We start from the raw sequence: 21,425 nt of genomic DNA, 5'->3' as shown, positions 1-21,425 counted from the left end.
ACTATGTAAGAGAGGAATAAATGCACACCTTGATGAAAAATAAGCAGCCCGGTGTGTGTTTGTGACTGTGAAACTATCTGAACTAGCCAGGCAGTGCAGTTCACTGGGTAGCAACGGAGGTGCCCCATGACAATGTCCCAGTGGCATTTGTCTTGAGCAAGATGCAATATGAAGTTCTCTTTCTTAGCTGAAAAGCATATAATCACTGTTTGTTACAAGTTGCATTGTGGTTTTGAGTCATATATATATATATATATATATATATATATATATATATACTTCACCTCATTCATAGTAATAGGAGACAGCAATTTTCAGTTTGTAATTAACGAAAATAAATATGGGAATAATTCAGTACTTCTTTGTAGTTACTGTTTACTCCCTGTAACTATTTTTCCAGTAAGTGCATTAGGGGGCAGCAGAGTCATTAACTTGACCCAGTTCCTAATGATTTCCAAGTGTTATGTGCTAACATTGTATAGGAGTTGAAGTTGCTAGCTTTTCCATTGAAAATCCTATTTTCTATGGGTGTATTATGCTGCCGCTACAGCAGAGCCTTCATGTAATATGTCACGTTTTCAAAGCATTATGCAAATATAAATAACCTCAAAATACCCGTGTGAGTAAGGTAAATTTTATTTCACTTTACAGGTAGGTTAAATGACATGTTCAAAGCCACACAGCAAAATTAGTGTTCAGGCCTGGATCAGACTTATGAATTCCTGGCTACCAGACTTTAAAATGCTCCAGAGCAGCATCTGCTTTACTGTATGATGGTTGATTAAAAGGGGGAAAGAGCACTCTGGCAAAAGCTTGGTATACAAGGTTTTATTCAAAATTCATGTTTCTATATAACTTTTAAAAATCATATTTATTTAGACACATTTTACATTCTAAATTAAAAGAATAAATGAATGTATCCTGGTATCCAAAAAACTTTAAAATGTTTTTGATTTTTAAAAAATCGTCAATCATTTAGTAACAGATAAATCTGAATAATTTTTTTAACATAGAGTCATAGAAATGTAGGACCGGAAGGGATTTTGAGAGGTTTTCTAGTCCAGTCCCCTACACTCAAGATAGGACTGATTATTTATCTAGACAATGCCTGAGAGGGGTTTGTCTAACCTGCTCTTAAAAATCTCCAATAACGGAGATTTTCCACAGCTTCCCTAGGAAATTTATTCCATTGCTTAACTACCCTTACAGTTAGGAATTTTTTCCTAATGTCCAACCTAAACCACCCTTGCTTCAATTTAAGCCCATTGCTTCTTGTCCTATCATCAGAGGTTAAGAACAATTTTTCTCCCTCCTCCTTGTAACAACCTTTGATGTACTTGAAAACTGTTATCCTGTAGCCCCCAATCTTTTCTTCTCCAGACTAAACTAAACAAAACAAACCCAGACTAAATAAACCCAATTTTCTAGACTTTTAATAATTTTTGTTGCTCTTCTTTGGACTTTCTCCAATTTGACCGCATCTTTCCTGAAATACCCAGAACTAGACACAATACTCCAATTGAGGCCTAATAAGCGCGGAGTAGAGCGGTAGAATTACTTCTTGTGTCTTGCTTACAACACTCCTGCTAATACATCCCAGAATGATGTTTGCTTTTTTTGCAACATTGTTACACTATTGAATCATATTTAGCTTGTGATCCACTCTGACCCCCAAATGGCTTACAACAGAACTCCTTTCTAGGAACTCATTTCCTATTTTGTGTGTGTGCAATTTATTGTTCCTTTCTAAGTGGAGAACTTTGTATTTGTCCTTATAGAATTTCATCCTATTTACTTCAGACCGTTTCTCCAGTTTGTCCAGAATTTTAATCCTATCATCCAAAGCAGGTACAACTCCTCCCAACATTTTGATCCATACTAAGATTTATGGTAACAATAGGATTTCTGAACTTTTGGATAGAGAATTCTGTACAATGTGCTTTATAAATGCCAAGCGGTGTTGTGAAGAATTTTTAAAATCGTACTGTGGCTGTGATAGAATTGAAGAAAGTTTTCTTCACCATTACCAGAGTTTCTTCAAAGTCCTGACTGGTAGATTTTGGAGAATTTTGGAGTGTCTTCATTTTGATATGAACAAGCTGTTAGCACTGAGAGAATTTTCTATCTACTTTGTGGACAAGTCTGATTGTAGTCATATGGGGTTGACTGCTTCTGAGGTAACTGTTCTGTGCTGAGGGATAGACAAAATGTTTGGAGGTTCTGTCAGAATTTTGAATTTCAGTCTGCAAACTAGGTCTGTTTCCTTCATTGGTTGAAGAAGAAAGGAAAAAAAAATCCTCACCTTGCAAGGGAACACAGGAATATTGGTTCTTTTATTGGTGGGGATTATCAACGCCTCTCTACACAAGGTGCTTAATTGCTTTTCTAAATCAGGACATGAGTGCAGATAGTCTTGCCAATTATTCCTCTGTAATGTCTTTTCTTTAGGAATAGGTTACGAGATGGTAACAGTGAGGCAGCTCTGCATTTTTCGTGCTTTTGTGCTTTTTTTAAATCCTCAGATTTCCTCGACCATTTTAATCTGATTTTAGATCTGGATACAGTTTTTTGGGGATAGGCAAAAACCAGAGATGAGATCTTGGCTGTGCTGAAGGCAATGATAAACTCCCACTGACTTGGCTTCCATCCTTGTTAGGGATAGAGGTAATCATGTTTAAGTGTATTCATTCTTCTGTGTCTGACCAGGACTCAGAGGGTCGAACTGGGCAACTGCTCATTTGTCCTGAGGGCTCACTTATGTAGAAGTACTGTAAGGCTGTGATTTGTAACTTTTGTTTCAATATAGAAACTGTTTGTTATATATTACTGATGATAATCTTTCTAACTATCTGTGCTTAACACTATAAGTAGATTGTGTAGGATATGTTAATATCTTGATTTTGAAAATATTGCTTGAGGGACTACATAAACAATTACAATTCCAGCCTGTGTTTTCATCAGTGAATATACACTACAGACATACATCAGCATTCCAGAACTGGAAGTTTTATTGTACTAATAAATGAGTTCCTTTTTTCAAATAACAACTTATTTGAAAATTTGTTTTTAGAGCACCTGTATATTTACAGGCGTTGTATCTATTTAAATTATACTTTTTACATGTTGTTTCTCTTCACGCAGTAAGAGAGTTAGTTAGGTGCTCTACAGTTAAAAAAAACAATATAAAACAGTATTAAAAACAAATAAAATCATAAAAAGTCCAAACAATGTTGATAATATATTTAAAATGTTTGTTTCAGGTATTCTTTTCTTTCAGTATGACTGTGCAGTGTGTGTGATAGTCTATTTTTCTGTTTCTGTTTTCTCTGTTTCCTAGATTACTGAGTTTGTTTGCTGACAGAGAGAGGATGTGGGAGAACTGTATATTTTTTTCTCATCATATTAATGTGGGTACTATTTTAGGCCAGACATTCCTTTCTGATCCTTGTCTTTCCCTCATCCCTTCCTTTTCTCTTGTCACTTCCCTGGGTTGGCCTGGTCCTTTCCCATGGGTACTCTTTTGCGTAAGCAATTGAATTCCCAAAGTTTCAACCTGATCTAAGGCCTTAGTCCAGCAAAGCACTTAAGCCAGTATTTAAATATAAGCATGTGAGTAGCCCTGATGATTACAATGGAACTACTCTCATGCTTTAAGATAAACACATATTTAAGTGTTTTTGTGGATTGGGGTGGCAGTCTGTCACTCCTTGTTGTGATACTAGGCCAGGCCCTTTGACACTGATGGAGCTCTGCAGAGAATTTTATGAAAATAACCATTTGCTCTTTTTATAATACAAATGTTTAAGCGGTTTAAACTGGTGTCACAGTGCTCTATATAGTTCAGAGTTACTTTTTAAAAATAGTGGTTTATTTTCTGTTTCTTTCAGCGAGCCATGGCAAGGGTTGGCATGTTGGCAGCTGCTGTAGAGGTGTATTAGTGTGGGAATCAGGGAACTTTCTGTAAATTGGGCTGTTTGCCCTTAAAGTACAGGTTGGCGGGGATTGTGGTAGTACAACGTGAGGACGACAGACTGAATGAATATTGCAGCAGAATGGAGAGGTCTGGGCTGAAAGCTGCTCCCTATGCTAAAGTAACAGGATCTGCCAAAGGCTCACTCCCATTATGAAACTTGTGGCATTAGCAGCTCAAACTAGGAACAAAAATATCTTAAAAAAAAAAAAAAAAAAAAAGTCAATATGCCTGATTTAGCTTTCATGAAATATAACTTAAAAGACATTTATAAAAATTATAATTTATATAAAAATTACATATTTCATGAAATAGTTTAGTGAGCTGGTTATAAAGGCTCCATAAATCCATAAGTTTGAGTGTGCGTGTGTAATTACTTTGCCCACATCTTCAGGCAATTAGATCATCGCTTTAATCCAAGCCGTTTTATAACTACACATACAAAAAGCTTTAGGTAACATTTCAGAATATGAAACACATATTTTGCTTCCATTTAAAACAGTATGTGAAATCATCCCAAATTTATTCTTCAGAGTTGTGTATTCAAGCTAAGAATATGGCTAGAGTGTGACACTGACATATTAGCTATCGTTGGAAACATGCTGGGAACTACCTGCATGCTGTGGCACTGGAAGTCAGTCCATTAGTGCCTGAATTAATGCACTCTGGGACTTTTAATTCTTCAAGGAATCTATTTCCATATTTAATTACGGGAAAGTCATAGAAAAAAGTTACAAAGCACCTTCTTCATCCATTTCATTGTCAACGGGAGTGGCGATTAGTAATTCTTCTTCAAGTTACACTGTAACATTCACTTAAAATAATGCAGCTCCTTGCTGAGTTTGCTTCAATTAAGCCATATTTTATTTGCTAATGACATACCAAGTTGACAATGACCTTGAAGTTAGTATTGTCAACACTTCTTGGCATAAAGAGCATGGTGATTTAGAGTTATTAAGAGTGCATCAATTTATTCTTCAGTCTATGACAGTATTTCTAAAAGGCTTTTTAATTCCATTACAGATGGTATATTTTACCTGAGTAATGCACAGGGTAGTGAGTTAAGTAGCAGTCCATTTATATTATTTTTAATGCGGAGTTTTAATCTGTGTATGTAAGATAATGATTTTTTTAAAGTGTCTTGAGTTTGAAAAAGAAAAGGCTGTTATTGGATCACCTTTAAAATTGCTTTTATTGTGGAACTGCTTGAATCACTAAAAATGCTCTTTTTTTTTTTTTTTTTGGTCAAATGTGTATGGACTACAAGATTCTTGCATATTTCTAAACATTTAGGTACTGAATTTGTGTGAAATGAACCAAAAAAGTATACTCTATAATACTCCATCAGCAAAAAAAAAAAAATCTCAACAATTAAATATAAATGATTTAATCTTTGTCAAAGCAATAGGTGATGGTAAAATTGAGCTTAATAATACATGAAAAGTTAATTTTTTGTGGAGGCTGTTCAATAAAGTACAAGAGGTTCAGTAATTAAGTTACACTGATATAGATTTATAACTTTGTATACTTTGTCAGATATTCATTCTAGTAAAATTAAAGGTCTGCATAATTATGAAGTAAATTACAGTGGCTAAACAGAAAGTTCAAGGTCATTAAAATAACACATAGGACAAATCACTGTGGTAATGAACTTTAGAGTGTCAGTCGTTAAAACTACTGTATTTCTTAATTCATTGTTTTGCCCCACACCCCCTTTTGGAAGGTGATGTTGCATGTCTTTTTTAATCCAAATACACAGTGCTTACATAATTAAACTGCCAATTCAGGCAGATTTGCCTTTGAGGATTTTATCATTAGTTATACAAAATTTCAGGAAATAAGAACTATTACATAGTGTCTGTCTTCAAGTGAAGAAAGACCTAGCTTGCCACAGTGAGTTCAGAAGACAAGCTGCTGGTAATGCCACATTTTTTTTTAAAAGAAAAAAAAATTGCATTCAAATGTAATTTTCCTGATTGATGTATTTTAATTACTTTATTTTTATGTTTCCTTACTTGATCTGATTTTGGTTCCGTATGCTGTATATAAATTTAATTTTTTTCATTGAGCCATCATTTTTCCTCATCCTTATCTCTAAACATTGACTTATATAGTGTCTTCAAAAATGAGTTAACTTACCATAAAAATTAACTTTAATGGAACCATCAAGATGTGCACATACAATAACTGAAAAAATCTGATTATAGTAATCCTTTTCCTTCTCGTGCTATCCTTTACTCTCATTGGATCACATCTAAAATTATAGCATAAGGTTCTTGGAATAGGGACTGTACCATTGTATCTGTTCTATAAAGTGCCTGGCACACTTTTGAGTGCTGAATAAATGATATATAATAATAAATGAAAATACATCTATTCCTCATGTACTGTATTTCCAGTAATTAGCAAACTAAGGCGCAGTTCAAGATGACATTTAACTTTAGCATTGTATAAAGGACCAATATGAAAATTATTTTGAATTTCTGTAAACTAAATAAAGCAATTCTAAAATTAAACATTAAACATTTTACAGTAAAAAGCATTACTGAAAAGCATTTCTAGCAATATTTTGAAGTTCTGGGTGACATAATTATCAAATACTGAGCAGAGGCTGCTTAAGATATTTTTTTTATTAGTACATATCTGATTAGTTTTCTTTCCTACTGCTATTAGTTTTTTACATAAGGTGTGCTAAAACAAATTAGTAAGGGAGCAAGACAAATAATTTTCCTGTTAATCATGCAATGTGTTGAATTTTAAAAATGCATGGAAAATATTTTTAATTTAGTGTCCTTCTTAATTTTTCATTGAAGATAATTTTTAAATATAGAGTAAAATCCTGCTGTATTTAAATCAGTAGCAAAACTCCCATTGACTGCAGTGGAATAAACCACAGTTTTTAAGTTATTCTTAGAATCATAGAATATTAGAGTTGGAAGGGACCTCAGGAGGTCATCTAGTCCAAACCCCTGCTCAAAGCAGGACTAACCTCAGCTATATCATCCCAACCAGGGCTTTGTCAAGCCTCACCTTAAAAACCTCTAAGGATGGAGATTCCACCACCTCCCTAGGTAACCCATTCCAGTGCTTCACCACCCTCCTTGTAAAAAACTTTTTCCTAATGTCCAACTTAGACCTCCCACCCTGCAACTTGAGACCGTTGCTCCTTGTTCGGTCATCTGCCACCACCGAGAACAGCCTAGCCCCATCCTCCCTGGAACCCCCTTTCAGGTAGTTAAAGGCCGCTATCAAATCCCCCCTCACTCTTCTCTTTTGCAGACTAAACAAGCCCAGTTCCCTCAGCCTCTCCTCATAAATCCTGTGCTCCAGCCCCCTAATCATTTTGGATGCCCTCCGCTGGACTCTCTCCAACTTGTCCACATCCTTTTTGTAGTGGGGGGCCCAAAACTGGACACAATATTCTAAATGCGGCCTCACCAATGCCGAATAGAGGGGAATAATCACTTCCCGTGACCTGCTGGCAATGCCCCTCCTAATGCAGTCCAATATGCCATTAGCCTTCTTGACAACCAGGGCACACTGCTGACTCATATCCAGCTTTTTATCCACCGTTACCCCCAGGTCCTTTTCTGCAGAGCTGCTGCCCAGCTCGTCGGTCCCCAGTCTATAGCTGTGCATGGGATTCTTCCTTCCTAAGTGGAGGACTCTGCACTTGTCCTTGTTGAACCTCATTAGATTTCTTTTGGCCCAATCCTCCAGTTTGTTTAGGTCACTCTGTATCCTATCCCTACCCTCCAGGGTATCTACCACTCCCCCCAGCTTAGTGTCGTCCGCAAACTTGCTGAGGGTGCAATCTACCCCATCCTCCAGATCATTAATAAAGATGTTGAACAAAACCGGCCCCAGGACTGACCCCTGGGGCACTCCGCTTGTGACCGGTTGCCAGCTAGACATGGAGCCATTGATCACTACTCGTTGAGCCCTATGCTCTAGCCCAGGGGTGTCAAACTCACTCAAAGTGACGGGCCGGAATCACAGAACCTCTACTTTGAAGGGGCCATACAATGCTCTCCGCCGAATATTTCAGGCCCTCTGCCCATTTTCGGCGGCTCAGCATCAGTGGCTTTCAGCGCTGACCTTTCGCTGTGGGGACACTGACATTGCCACTTTAAGAAATTTCTGGGAGGGATGCCCGCCGCCGAAGAACTGGGGACGACTTCTCCTTTTCGGCGGCAGAGTTGTGGAGCGAACGGTATTGCCGCTTTAAGACGCTGGCCCCACAAATCTCTTAAAGTGGCAATGCAGACTTTCGGCGGCTCCAACACTTACTTTCGGCGGCAGGGATCAAAGAGGTTCGCGGGCCAAATGCGGCCCGCGGGCCGTATGTTTGACACCCCTGCTCTAGCCAGTTCTCTATCCATTTTATAGTCCATTCATCCAACCCATACTTTAACTTGCTGATAAGAATACTGTGTGAGACAGTATCAAAAGCTTTGCTAAAGTCAAGGTATATCACATCCATGGCCTTCCCTACATCCACAGAGCCAGTCACCTCATCATAGAAAGCAATCAGGTTGGTCAGGCATGACTTTCCCTTAGTGAATCCGTGTTGACTGTTCCTGATCACCTTCCTCTCCTCCAAGTGCCTTAAAATGGATTCCTTAAGGACCTGCTCCATGATTTTTCCAGGGATTGAGGTGAGGCTGACCGGTCTGTAGTTCCCTGGATCCTCTTTCCTCCCTTTTTTGAAGATGGGCACTATATTTGCTTTTTTCCAGTCGTCAGGGACCTCCCCCTGTTCCCACGAGCTTTCAAAGATAATAGCCAACGGCTCTGAAATCACCTCAGCCAACTCCCTCAGCACCCTCGGGTGCATTGCATCCGGCCCCATGGACTTGTGAATGTCCAATCCTTCTAAATAATCTTGAAGTTCTTTGAATTAATATTGAAGTTTATTGCTCTGTGCAAATCTCTACGTAGCGTATGCTTTTACAGGAAAGCAGGCTTTGTCTGAGGTAGGAGGACCCCTGCTGTAACTTTTAAATGTCTCTCTCTTAAAAAAAAAAAAAAAAAAGATTTCCAATAACACTATCCTTAAATGCACCATCCATTTTATTTATAGCAAATGACTTCATATATATTGCAGGATTCAGGATATAAAAGTTCAATACATACATGCCCTTAATATATACTTCTGAATAGAATTTAAACATAGGCCAAATAATCTTGCACTGTATGAAGTTATTTGCTTGGTGGGCATTCTTCCCTTGAGAGAAAAGCAAAAACATATGAATGAAATGATGTCCTAGTAACATGGCAGTCTACCTGTGTTTTTTTCCTTCTTAATGGGCCTCAAAATTCTTACTGTAGCTCTGAGTATTCTCTCTTAAAAACTTCCCCTGTTCATACCCCACAACCTTGCTATTTTCACTGCAGCTGTTTTTCTGGATGGGATTTCATTTGAAGGGCATTTATACTTCACCCATTAAGGTGTCCAATAAATTAAGATTGACAGACTGTGAGGACACTCCTCACCAAATATCTCCACAGATCATGGAGGATATGTTGGAGATCAGGGCTATCCAGCTGTGAGGGTCCTCTGACCCCTAGTTTATTCCTGTGTGGGAAGCTTCTGCTCCATGCACAGATCCCCACAGGAAGATCTGACCCTAATCTTTCCCAATTAAATTAAAAAAGTCAGCTCCAGCCAGATCAGAACAAAGGCATTATTTACACTTGTGACGATATATTATTACAATAGTAAATGGTGCCTTACAGAGGCCACCTGATGGTGTAAATTAGATATAGTCCGAAAATTAGATATAGTGCTCACCAAGAATCTAATTTATATAAATTTTGTATACATATAATAGTGGCATTTTATGTCAATTATAGAAGGTGAAAGTGAGGTAGAGATGCACAAGAAAGAAAAAATATATTGGTTTCTTAATTTTGTAACTGTTAAAGGACAGAAATTTTCTGTAAAATTTGTGAGCCTTTGAATTTTAATTTATTCTGGGCACCCCTGAAAATGTCATGCATCATTTGTAGTCAGTGGAGTGCCAGTTCTGGTCCCGGGAAACAAGCACATACTGGTGGGACCGCATCGTTATGAAGCCTTGGGATGATGACCAGTGTCTGCAGAACTTTTGTATGTGAAAGGCCACTTTCCTTGAACTTTGCCCGCAGCTGTCCTGGGCCCTGAAGCATGTGAATACTCGCTTGAGACCAGATTTGATGGTGGAGAAGCGAGCAGCCATCGCTCTGTGGAAGCTGGCATCCCCTGACTGTTACTGGTCAGTTGGGAATCAATTCAGAGTCGGTAAATCTACAGGGGGAGCTGCTGTAATGCAAATGTGCAGGCCACCAATAAACTTCTTCTACGAAGGGTAGTGACTTTGGGAAATGTGCAGGACATACTGGACGGGTTTGCCGCGATGAGCTTCCCAAACTGTGTTCGGGGGCTATAGATGGCATGCATATCCCGATCTTAGCGCCTGACCACCTTGCAACAAAGTACATATACCACAAGGGGTACTTTTCAATGCTGTTGCAGGCCCTTGTGGATCACAGAGGTCGTTTCACTGATATCAGTGTGGGGTGGTCTGAGAAGGTGCATGATGCGCGCATATTTAGGAACTTGGGTCTGTTCATGAACATGCAGGCGGGCACATTTTTTCCAGACCGAAAAATTAACATCAGGGATGTGGAAATGCCAATAGTGATCCTGGGGTATCCTGCCTGCCCCTTGCTCCCTTGGCTAATGAAGCCCTACACCAGGCATCTTGACAGTGACAAGGAAAGCTTTAATAACAGGATCAGCACTTGCAGAATGGTGGTGGAATGTGCGTTTGGGCGTTTAAAGGCCAGATGGAGATGTCTCCTTACTAGGCTAGGTGAGTGAAAAAAACACCCCATCAGTTATATCTGCATGCTGTGGTGTTCATAATGTGTCTGAAGTGAAGGGGAAAAAGTTCCCCCAGGGTTGGGTTGTGGAGGCAGAAAGGCTGGCTGCAAATTTTGAGCAGCCAGATGGCAGCAATATGCTCAGAGCCAATTGGGGAGTGCTTCACCTTCGGGAAGCATAGAAAAACGGGTTCTGCAGTGACCTGTAGTAATGTCTGTATGTTTTGTGCCCTTCTTTCCCATCCCCCCACCATCAATATCAGCACCCTCCACTTCTCTCCCCAACCAAGCTACGATTTAATAAAGACACATGTTTTGTAACACTGCAAAGTTTTATTTATGAACATTCCTGGGGGGGAGGGAGGGAGAGAGAAATGAGTGTTAATCCACAGTTTAAAGTGACACTGTGTAAGCAAGTGTGGTTGCTTGCAGTTCAGTTCTTAATGGGGCCTCTGGGTCCTTCTGCTTGCCTCCATCGGGGTGGAGTGCACCACATACTGCAGGCTGTCCAGTCTCCTCCGAGACTGCTTGTGGGGTGAGGGAGGGCAACAAAGCGTTAGGTGGAGGACCATTCTGGAGGGGCTGCAGAGGGACTCTGTCCTGCTGCCGCTCTTCCTGGAGCTACACAAGATGCCTGAGCATGTCTGACTGATCCCTTATTATTCGCAACATCTCCTGCTGCGTACCGCGCTCCTGCGCAGATCTTCTATGCTCCATGTCCAGTTTCTGGGACAAGGACATCCTCCACGCTTGGAGCTCTGTCTCTGCAGCCGTGGAGGTGTTCATGAGCTCTCCAAACACGTCGTCCACTGATATTTTTTTCCTCTGTCTGATCTGGGAAAATCTTTCTGCAGCAGTTCTGGCAGGGGGCCCCAAGGCTGAAGTGTCTACAGAAAGACAATAAAAGCACAACGTTGCCATTGTTAGCAGACCCAAAGAACTGAAGCAACTGCTACAATGTAAACAGTACTCCCCTTTGTGTGCACAAGGCTAAGCCAGACCCGCATTCCATTCTGAACATCTCGGAAAGGTCGGGTCAGATTGCCGTTACAGAGAGGGTAAGCCGGGGCCCTTTCATCTGCCATAGAAAGGCTTAATTGGCGATAAAAACCACAGTCCAAAATTAATGTATATGAGAGCTCACCTGGCTCCCTGGTTACATTCAGAGGAACGGTTTGGGAGGAGGTGGGCAGAGTTGATCAGAGGACACCACAGGTGAATTGTATCATCAGATACCTTTGGACAATTATTGAACTGACCCACTGTGCCCATAGAAATGAGAATAGAGGAGTAAAGGGTATCGACTGGATAGCTCGGGTACTTTAAATGTGCACCATCTTTCCTAGGTGACCATGAGCAATATCAGTCTCCTGAGGGTAATGCAGGAGGAAAGGGAAGAGTTACTGCAAGCATTGGGGTACAGGCCTGGCCCTTATGCTGCTATGCTGGGTTCCACCATGATACCAGCTCATTTAATTGCAGCATGGCACGGAAAAGTATCCTACTATGGCAGAAGAAACAAGGCTGCCCTCCCCAGAAACCTTGTGCAAAGGGTAACGGCTTACCTGCATGAGAGTTTCCTGGAGATATCAACAGATGATTCTTGGAGCATACCTCTGCACATAAATAATCTGTTCCGGGAGTTATCCTCCAGTGAAGTTTGCTAACATCCAGATATACCCTTCCCTCCAAATAAAAAAGGCCATTTTAGAAGTTAAATCAGGGACATAACCTCTAAAAAGAAAAAAAAAAAAACAAAAAACCTCACCAGATGTGTCTTCCTGGGGCTCTCGATCATTAATACTGTCCTGTGTGTTGCTGGACTGCTCTGGGGTCAGGAATAGGTTCTGGCTGTCTGGGAGAATAGACACCCTGCTCTCCTGCACCCTGCTTTCCTCCTCCTCATTCACGGAGTCCTCATCATTCTCATTGGAGTGGGATTGATGCTGCGTGACGGCACTGTGGTGGGGGTCGCCGCCGAGAATTGCATGCAGCTCCTCATAGAAGCGGCATTTTTTGGGCGAGGAGCCAGAACAGCTGTTAGCTTCCCTAGCTTTCTGATATGCCTGCCGTAACTCTTTGATCTTCATGCGGCACTGCTGCACGTCCCTGTTGTGCCCCTTCTTCAACATGCCCTAGGATATCTTCCAGTATATGTCCAAATTTCTTTTGCTGGCTCTGAGCTGAGCCATAACAGACTCTTCGCCCCACAGACGGATGAGATCCAAGACCTCTGGTTGACTCTATGCTGGAGCATGTTTAAGCTTTGCAGTCACCATGATGAGTTCAGCTACAAAGTTTTTTCCACTCTGGCTACACAGGAAATGAAAATTCAAAATTTGCTGGGGCTTGAGGGGAAGGGCTATTTCCTGTTGGTGTGGCCACATAACAGCAGAGTGCGAATGTCCAGAGCGGTCACAACAGGGCATTATGGGGTAGCTCCCTGAGGCCAGTAATGTTGACTTACGATATGCTCTGTCTACACTGACGCAAATTCGACCCATGAAATTCGAATTACGTGCTATGCCACTTGTGGAGGTGGTTTTATTAGGTTGACTTTTACCACGCTTTGAATCGATGGAACTAACGTACCAGAGTAGACTCATGCTTTAGGAGTTCGACCTAAGTGATGTTACGTTGATCTCTGTTGCCAATGTAGACCAGGCCTTGGTTCATGTACTTTGGAGGGGAATTGCTAATGGGCACCTGCTTTTTCATATCAGTTATGGATGCATCTCTGAGAGAGCTCTTGACAGTTTACCTGATGTGGCAAGGTCTAACTAGGGAGCTATTCTGTAAGTGAAAGCTAGAATGAGGGCACTGGTTTGTGTAAATACAGAAATAAACATGGTCATTTTAGGAGAGATGTGAATTTAGGAATACTACTTGCAAATTTATCTATGTGCACTAGAGGTGGCAGGGAAACGGAATTTTGATTCCATAAAAATGTTCAGAAATATTTGTTTTGTCCCAATTTGGGATGAATAACCAAAATCTCAAACATGCTAGTAGAACTGAAGTCCCACGATATTTAGTTTCAGAAACACCAACACATGGTGTTTCCAAAATGAACTCTGCTCCCTGGGATTTCTGGCTCCTCCCCCAGATAAGAGTCTGGTCAGTGTCACACCTGCTACTAAGAAGTGGGTAGCAGTGAAACTGATAGGAATTATGTCAAATTCAGTCCTCACTTCCTCTATGTCTAGCTTCATGGCAGTTAGCCTGGCAGGCTGCTGGGCACCCAGGGAGCCTGGGAAGCCCTGGGTCCTTGGTAGCCTACCCGGTGAGCTGAAAAGGAGCTGGCACTCCTAAGCTCTGAGTCTTCTGATTCAGCAGACTACCGAGGATCCAGGTGGGCAAGAAGTTTGTTGTAATGGGACTGCTTCCACAAAATTTTTGTTTTTCACAAGTTGGCAGATTTAGACAAAAAATTGGTTTTTGGAATTTTTATGATCAGCTCTGATGTACACAAATCAAGATGTGTTGCAATAACATTTGAGTCACACTTGGGACACAGATCTTCCTATATTTTTAAGTTGTGTACCTTAGAGAACAGGGGTAGAAAATTTGGCCCACAAACTATACAATGTCTTTATCTTTATTTTTCAGAATGGTACTTATTCTGCCATGAAATATAAAGGAGTACATTTTGGTAATTTAACAGGAAGACGTAGTGAATTTAAGGCTCAAGAAGGGCCTGGACCTGGGGAATATGACACAACTCAGTAAGTAACAATATGCTACTTTTTATTTTTTTGTCTGTTAATTCCAAAAACAATTAGTTTTCAAATTAATTTAAATGATAGTTATTTAATTTGACTTGAATTATACAAAATAATTGGTTATCCATCCCAAGCCAGTAATTATTGAAAATTGAGGGGCACATCTAAAGTAAGATTGCCAAACAATCCCATCTCCCCAGACAATTCCACTTACTTACTGGGAACATCACAGTAAGAATTACCTATGCTGCTATTGTCCAGGAGCAATGAAAATAAAATTAGAAAGGTTTATTTAGTGACAAGCAGCATGTTGTGTAGTCAATGATTGCAAAATTAGGCACTTCCTTCAAAAATTCTTGTGTGCTGTGATTAAAAGTTGAATTCCAAACAAGGAAACCTGTACACCACAGGATAAGAAATATATTATAGTGATACTCGTGCCTGGCTAGTGTAATATGATGTCAGTAGCCATGTTCACAGCAGGCTCTTAGATTGCTTCAGTCTTACTCCACTTATTAAGCAGTCACTAACTGCCAATTCTACTGTTCGAGGAACCTTATTCTTTAAATTTATTATGGCATTTAAGAAATGAATGTGTGGCCGCTCCTTTACTGTGTTGTGACTGAGCAACTGCTTAAGTCCATTATCCCCTGGCATGTGAAACAAAAGGGTTTATGCATTAGCCCTTAATTTAAAAATGACTTTCAATGATATTTAGGTGCCTAATCTGCATAGGCATTTTTTTGTAAATCCCTTTCGGTGCCTATCTGCATCTTTAGGTGTCTAAATACATTTGTAAATCTGGCCCTAAGTGCCTAAATCACTTTTGAAAATGGGACTAAGGGTATGTCTACACTACAGTGGCACAGCTATAGTGGTGCAGCACTACCACTGTAGCACCATAGTGTAGACACTTTCTACATTGATGGAAGGGGCTTTCCATCAATGTAGTTAATCCATCTTTCTGAGAGGCAGAATCGGGATTGCTGGAAGAATTCTTCCGCTGACATAGTTGTGTCTACACTGGGGATAAATTGACCTAAATACGTTGCATGGAGTGTGAAATTTTTCTCAGCCCTGAGTGATGTAGTTTTGTTGATCTAATTTTTAAGTGTAGACCATGCTGTAGGATTGTTAGTATCTAGGCACTTCAATTTTTTTTTTAACCCTCTGTCTGGTACTTATAAGGCCAGAAACTAACTTGAGATACACATATTCAGTTCACACTGAAGTCAGTCAATATTTGTGCATGGGCTTTGAGGGATCTAATGTTTAGCATTTTACTGAAGGTAGGCTTGAGTTTTAATTCTGTTAAGAGTGGACTTTAATGTTTGATGGATTTAAGCCTGTACTTCATTGTTTTCTTGAATAAGGGCCTGTGTTTATAGAACTTGAGAATGTATTTAAAATTAAACATGTTCTAAAATGAGCTGCTGAATAAAGGCCTAAATCATGACATCTGCCATAGAGCTTTAAGTTTTAAAACTAATGCTTGCAGAAATGGTGAATTGATTAGAAAGTGGTAGAGATAAGTATTTACAGCTAATTTTAATATTCCTTAGCTACAGGTTGATTGGTGTTACTTTCCTAGCCACGTATCTGTCATGATTTAATCATTTTCCAGACTTCTGTATACTTCTTGGAATGCCAGGCAAAAGGATGACATTTTAAGTAGCCAATAGAAATATTTTTATCTTTTTAAGAGCTTTTCCTTAAAATCTGTTCCTCTTTATATTTAAATTATAAAGGGTCTGTTCTCTTCTGAGCGTTGCCACTATTAAAATACTGAGAGACTTTTGAATTTTAATAAGTTTATGCTATAAATAGGCAGATCTTGTCAGGTTACAGTATTAAATCCACAGTTAAAGTAAGAGCCTTATAAGTCACTGGAGGCTTTGCTTTTCAGTGCTCATATATCTCAGGACAGAAATTCTAACTTATCTGGCCTTTGATTTTCAGCTCTTTCTCCTTTGCGTTGTTGCTAGACTCAACTTGTGATGATGACTACATAATTATGAATATGAAAAAGTAACTAACCAAAATTAGTGAACCATGATTTGTGTGGCTTCTGCAGGTCTACAATGTAATTGTACAATATGTTTATACTCTCCCATTAGTGAATGATCTTGGCTTTCATTAAATATTACAAACAGCTGCTGTTTGTAATATAGTCAAAAGACAAAAGGCTTTCACTATGAGTATTTAGATGGCCAGGCATTTAAAACGGAAGACTCATAAATCTCTCTTTAAACTTTCTAAAGGGAAAGTGTACTGCATTATGAGAATGTCAACATCAAAAAGGAAGACAAGAAAAAATATGAACCCTATGTCCCACGGTATCATGAAGAAATAGTATTACAGGAAGAAAAGAAGGTAATGCCAATACAGCTATTTACTAGTACTTAAAAATAATTTATTGTGGGATTGAAATACTGGGATTTGAAGATTGTATAGGCAGAATAAACAGAATGCAATTTATATTGAAGTATGAAAAAATACTTTCCTAATGGAAAATCAGTGGCCCGTTCGTTGAGTTTTTTGCTGTGACATTTGATTTCTTCCTTTTGCCTTTTCCTAAAAGTTGCCTTACAGCAGCAAAATATTGTGTTTGAAGGGGCACACGCTTTTTGTTCTTACTGTTAGAAATAACAAAAGGCAGAATATGTGTAAACTAATCTCTTTGGAATGGCATGACAAACCTCAAATTGGATGATTAGTAATGATTACTTATCTCAGAAGTCAGCAAGATCTACTAAATATACTTGTACTTCAAAATATATTTAGAAGTTGAACTAGAAAAATTCCTTTGTTATTCTTTTGGTTTTCTTTGAAATGTTTTTAAAATGAATACATAGAATGTTGTAAATCTTTTGTTTTGAATTGCAGAGTATTTGAGCCCCATATGGAAAGAAAGAAGTAAAGTTGTATTAAAAACAGTTACATTAATTTTTAAGTGTTCATTCTTAGTAAAAGTGATGTGCTTCATTTCTAAATTTGCTTACATAGTGTGTTTATACTTCCAGAGATAATTTTGAAAATTATAAATGCATTTTAGCATTGCACTGATTTTTGAATAGATGCATTCTTATTAAGGAGAATTGCTTATGTACTGGGTGCACATAAACATTTTCTAGTTTTTTTGAAATATTCTACTGTTTTGAGACAGATTTCCTGAACATATATAATAGAAAATAGCCCTAGAACCAGTAAAAAATTTCAGATGGTAAAAGATTGTGTGCCCCCATATATCTACTGACATGACCTAGTTTGTATAATTAGCCCAAGTTTGATATTCAGTTTATCATATATGAGGATAACACACATATACCATAAAATCATGTTTCCTTCAGTGAAGCAAAACTCCTTCTGGCAGACCTGCCAACTCTGTTTTCTCTCCTTAGATTGTCAGTTTTCAGTACATCCTACACATCTGTGGGAAAACCCTTAGTCTGTAGGGAAATCTCCCTCTGATTGACTACAGTTTTCTATACTCCCACCTTCTGGGGAAAGACAGCCAATCAAAGCTGCCGAATGTGCTGCATTATAAAGAATTGTGAAAAAAATCAGTTAGATTCTGTAGAGATATTCGAGCTGGGATGCAATAGGAACAATGGAGTTCATGTTATGAAGGATTGGGCACTGGTGGCACTTGGGTGGATTTTTATCAGACAGAGAACAGTTATTAGATGGAATTAAGTATCAAAATGAATAACAGGAGCAGTTAATTTTTAAAAAGAATGAAAAAAATAGTGCTTTTATGCACATGAAAAGGTGGATGATGTGAGGCTTTGCTAGTTTTTTTTTAATATCCAAGTAACATAAAATTATATAGGACTCTAGTGTTGGGTGTCATAAGTTTATAAATTTCTATAATTAGTCACAGTGGTGAAAGGGAAACAAATATTTTTAACCATAAAACCTTTAAATTTAAGCCTATTGGGATCAAGACTATCTTTGCACAGGCCCTTTTTGAGGTATTAGTAGAGGCATAAATCTGCAAACACTGAAGTAATGAGATCATAAGAATGGCCATACTGGGTCAGACCAATGGTTCATCCAGCCCAGTATCCTGTCTTCCGAAAGCGGTGAATACCAGATACTTCAGAGGCAATGAGTAGAACAAGTAATCATCAAGTGATCCATCCGGATGGCCATTCCCAGCATCTGGCAAACAGAGTCCCTGCCAATCCTGGCTAATAGCCATGGATGGACCTATCTTCCATGAACTTATCTAGTTCTTTTTTGAACTCTGTTATAGTTTTGGCCTTCACAACATCTTTGGCGAAGCGTTCCACAGGTTGGCTGTGCATTGTGTGAAGAAATACTTCCTTTTGTTTGTTTTAAATCTGCTGCTTATTAATTTCATTGGGTGACCCCTCGTTTTTGTTTAACGAGAAGGAGTAAATAACACGTCCTTATTTACTTTCTCCACACCAGTCATGATTTTATAGATCTCTATCATATCCCCCCTTATTTGTCTCATTTCCAAGCTGAAAAGTCCCAGTCTTATTAATCTCTTCTCATGTGAAAGCTTTTCCATGTTCCTACTGATTTTAGTTGTCCTTTTCTGTACCTTTTCCAATTTCAATATATCTTTTTTGAGATAGGGTGAACAGATCTGCACACAGTATTCAAGATGTGGGCATACCATGGATTTATAAAGAGGCAATTCATTATTTTCTGTCTTATTATCTATCCCTTTCCTAATGATTCTCAACATTGTTAGCTTTTTTGACTGCCGTTGAGTAGATGTTTTCAGAGAATTATCCACAATGACTCTAAAATCTTTCTTGGGTGGTAACAGCTAATTTAGACCCCATCATTTTATATGTATAGTTGGCATTATGTTTTTCAGTGTGTATTACTTTGCTTTTATCAACATTGAATTTCATCTGCCATTTTGTTGCTCAGTTACTCTGTTTTGTGAGATCCCTTTGTAACTCTTTGTAACTGTCTGCCCAAAGAGGATGAAGGATCTTTCCCAGGCCTGGAGGCTTGAGGGAAAAGACCCCGCCAGAAGGGGAAGATTGAACAGGCTGTCAGAGACCAAGAGCCTCCCCTGGCAAGGAGGCCGGGAAAGGCCTCTGTTTGAGCAGAGTGCGGACACTAAACCAAGAAGTAACCCAGGGAAGCTAGCAGCTTTCCTTAAGCCTGCAGCACAAGGCTTTTATTTGTAGGGTCCCTGGGTTGGGGTCCAGAGTCGAGGGTGGGACCAGGCCCCCACCCTCACTGGCCATTTACTGGAGGGAGCAAAGAGGAGCAAAGAGGCAAGGGCCTGTGAGAACCAGAGACAGGACTGGAAGCCAGCAGGGGGCAGCCATCTTTGAGAGGCTGAATTACCCTCACCTATCCACTAGAGGGAGAGAGAGTACTGAGGGACGAAGCAGTTCCCCGACCTACGGCTAGAGGGAAGCGCTGGACCTACAGAGTCAGAGGAGCTTTGTCATAATACACAAAGAAGAAAATTAACATTGGTGTGAGAATTAGGACTTTAAGTTTCCTGACATTTGTGAGATTAAAATCTCAACCTGAATGCCACATATGCTATATTTTATATCCCTAAATACACACACACACACAATTCTGAGTTGTGCTAGGTAGATTAAAATATATTCATGCACCAGTTCTTTCAGTCTCTATTTAAATCTTCCCCAAGAGTCTTTGTTTTTATTAATTCTGGGGTATATTAAGGAAAAAACTGGTATTTACGCCTTTGAAATTTATTCCTACTTTCTTCTCAGAATTGTTATTGTGATTGCTGGCAGCCAGACAGGGAAACAGGATGAGTAGATAGAAAGATTGGCATTCACTTTTTTTTATACTTTATTTTTATTAACTTTTCACCAGTAACAAATGTAAAAAGTAATTTAAGAATTTACATTATGCAAATTTGTGGCATCTGTGTCATTCTGTTATTAAGATTATGTACCACACAAAGGTTTGATATGAGGTGTTATTTTTAAGGACCTCTTTTTAAATTATTTTTCATTCCTAAATAATAGATTTACTTATAAATTCTCTGAAAATTAATTCTGTATTCAAAGAGTAAATGCTGTAATTTTGGGGCGGCCATGCTCTATTTTTCACACACATCAAAGTAACTGCATCCCTACTTTAAGTGCAAAACTCAATTCAACCTCAAGTATGCAGCAACAACTAGCACCTCCATGATAAAAAGGTCACAGGACAGAATCCTTATTGCTCATCATTCAGGCATTCCTTCTGCTTTGGTACATTTACGATTGAGTTCTTTTCTAGTTATGTTCCACTTAATTCCCCTGATCCTTCTGATTCCTGGTCCATTTTCCATTTTCTTGATTTTGTCTAGAAAGTGATTAGCTAGCTGATGGTCCACTCCAAAAAACATAGATCTTCCACTGAAGGGAGTATCTGGAGCTTTGCAGAATACTGAATTTGCAGACTCCAACATTTTTATCCAAAATTGATTGATTGATTCCTGTTAGCTCCCTCTTCTATAACTGTATCATGGAGCTCAAATTCAGAAAATTTAGGATTTGCAACCTTCACAGTTGGTTTCCCATTCTCTGTTTGCCTCTGTGCATCCCACCACCAAGAGTTTTTTTTAATCATGTAACTGAGTTAGAGTGATAATTATAGCAAATCCCTCTTAAATCATTCAACTGTTCACCTTCAAGTATCACTATGGAATCTACAGTTTAACACTGAATAAAAGAAACATTGTTTCTATTAATTCGATTAGTTCACCTTTTTCTTCCAGTAGGTAAACCCAAAATCTAGATATATAGTTCTCTAAGTAGATTCTCCAGTAGTCTGATCCTTTGATCATGGTTCAAGCTATATTTTGTAATCATGCTTTTAAAATATTTCAGCTCAGCTGCCATTTT

General features: G+C 39.0%; 1 protein-coding gene across 1 annotated transcript in view; it reads left to right on the top strand.

The window, feature by feature from the left end:
* STPG2 (sperm tail PG-rich repeat containing 2) overlaps positions 1-21,425 on the top strand; it is a 393,190-nt gene that overhangs the window by 14,309 nt on the left and 357,456 nt on the right. Inside the window, exons 5-6 of the mRNA XM_067557395.1 lie at positions 14,447-14,562; positions 16,821-16,932. Coding sequence (XP_067413496.1) covers positions 14,447-14,562; positions 16,821-16,932 — 228 coding nt within the window. The remainder of the gene's footprint in view (positions 1-14,446; positions 14,563-16,820; positions 16,933-21,425) is intronic.

Source organism: Emydura macquarii, unplaced genomic scaffold, assembly GCF_026122565.2.
Source record: "Emydura macquarii macquarii isolate MOO-44397 ecotype Brisbane River unplaced genomic scaffold, CSIRO-AGI_Emac_v2 contig_1790, whole genome shotgun sequence".
Taxonomy (NCBI): Eukaryota; Metazoa; Chordata; order Testudines; family Chelidae; genus Emydura; species Emydura macquarii.
Note: the sequence above shows the minus strand (reverse complement) of the source record. Positions and strands in the feature narration are given on the sequence as shown.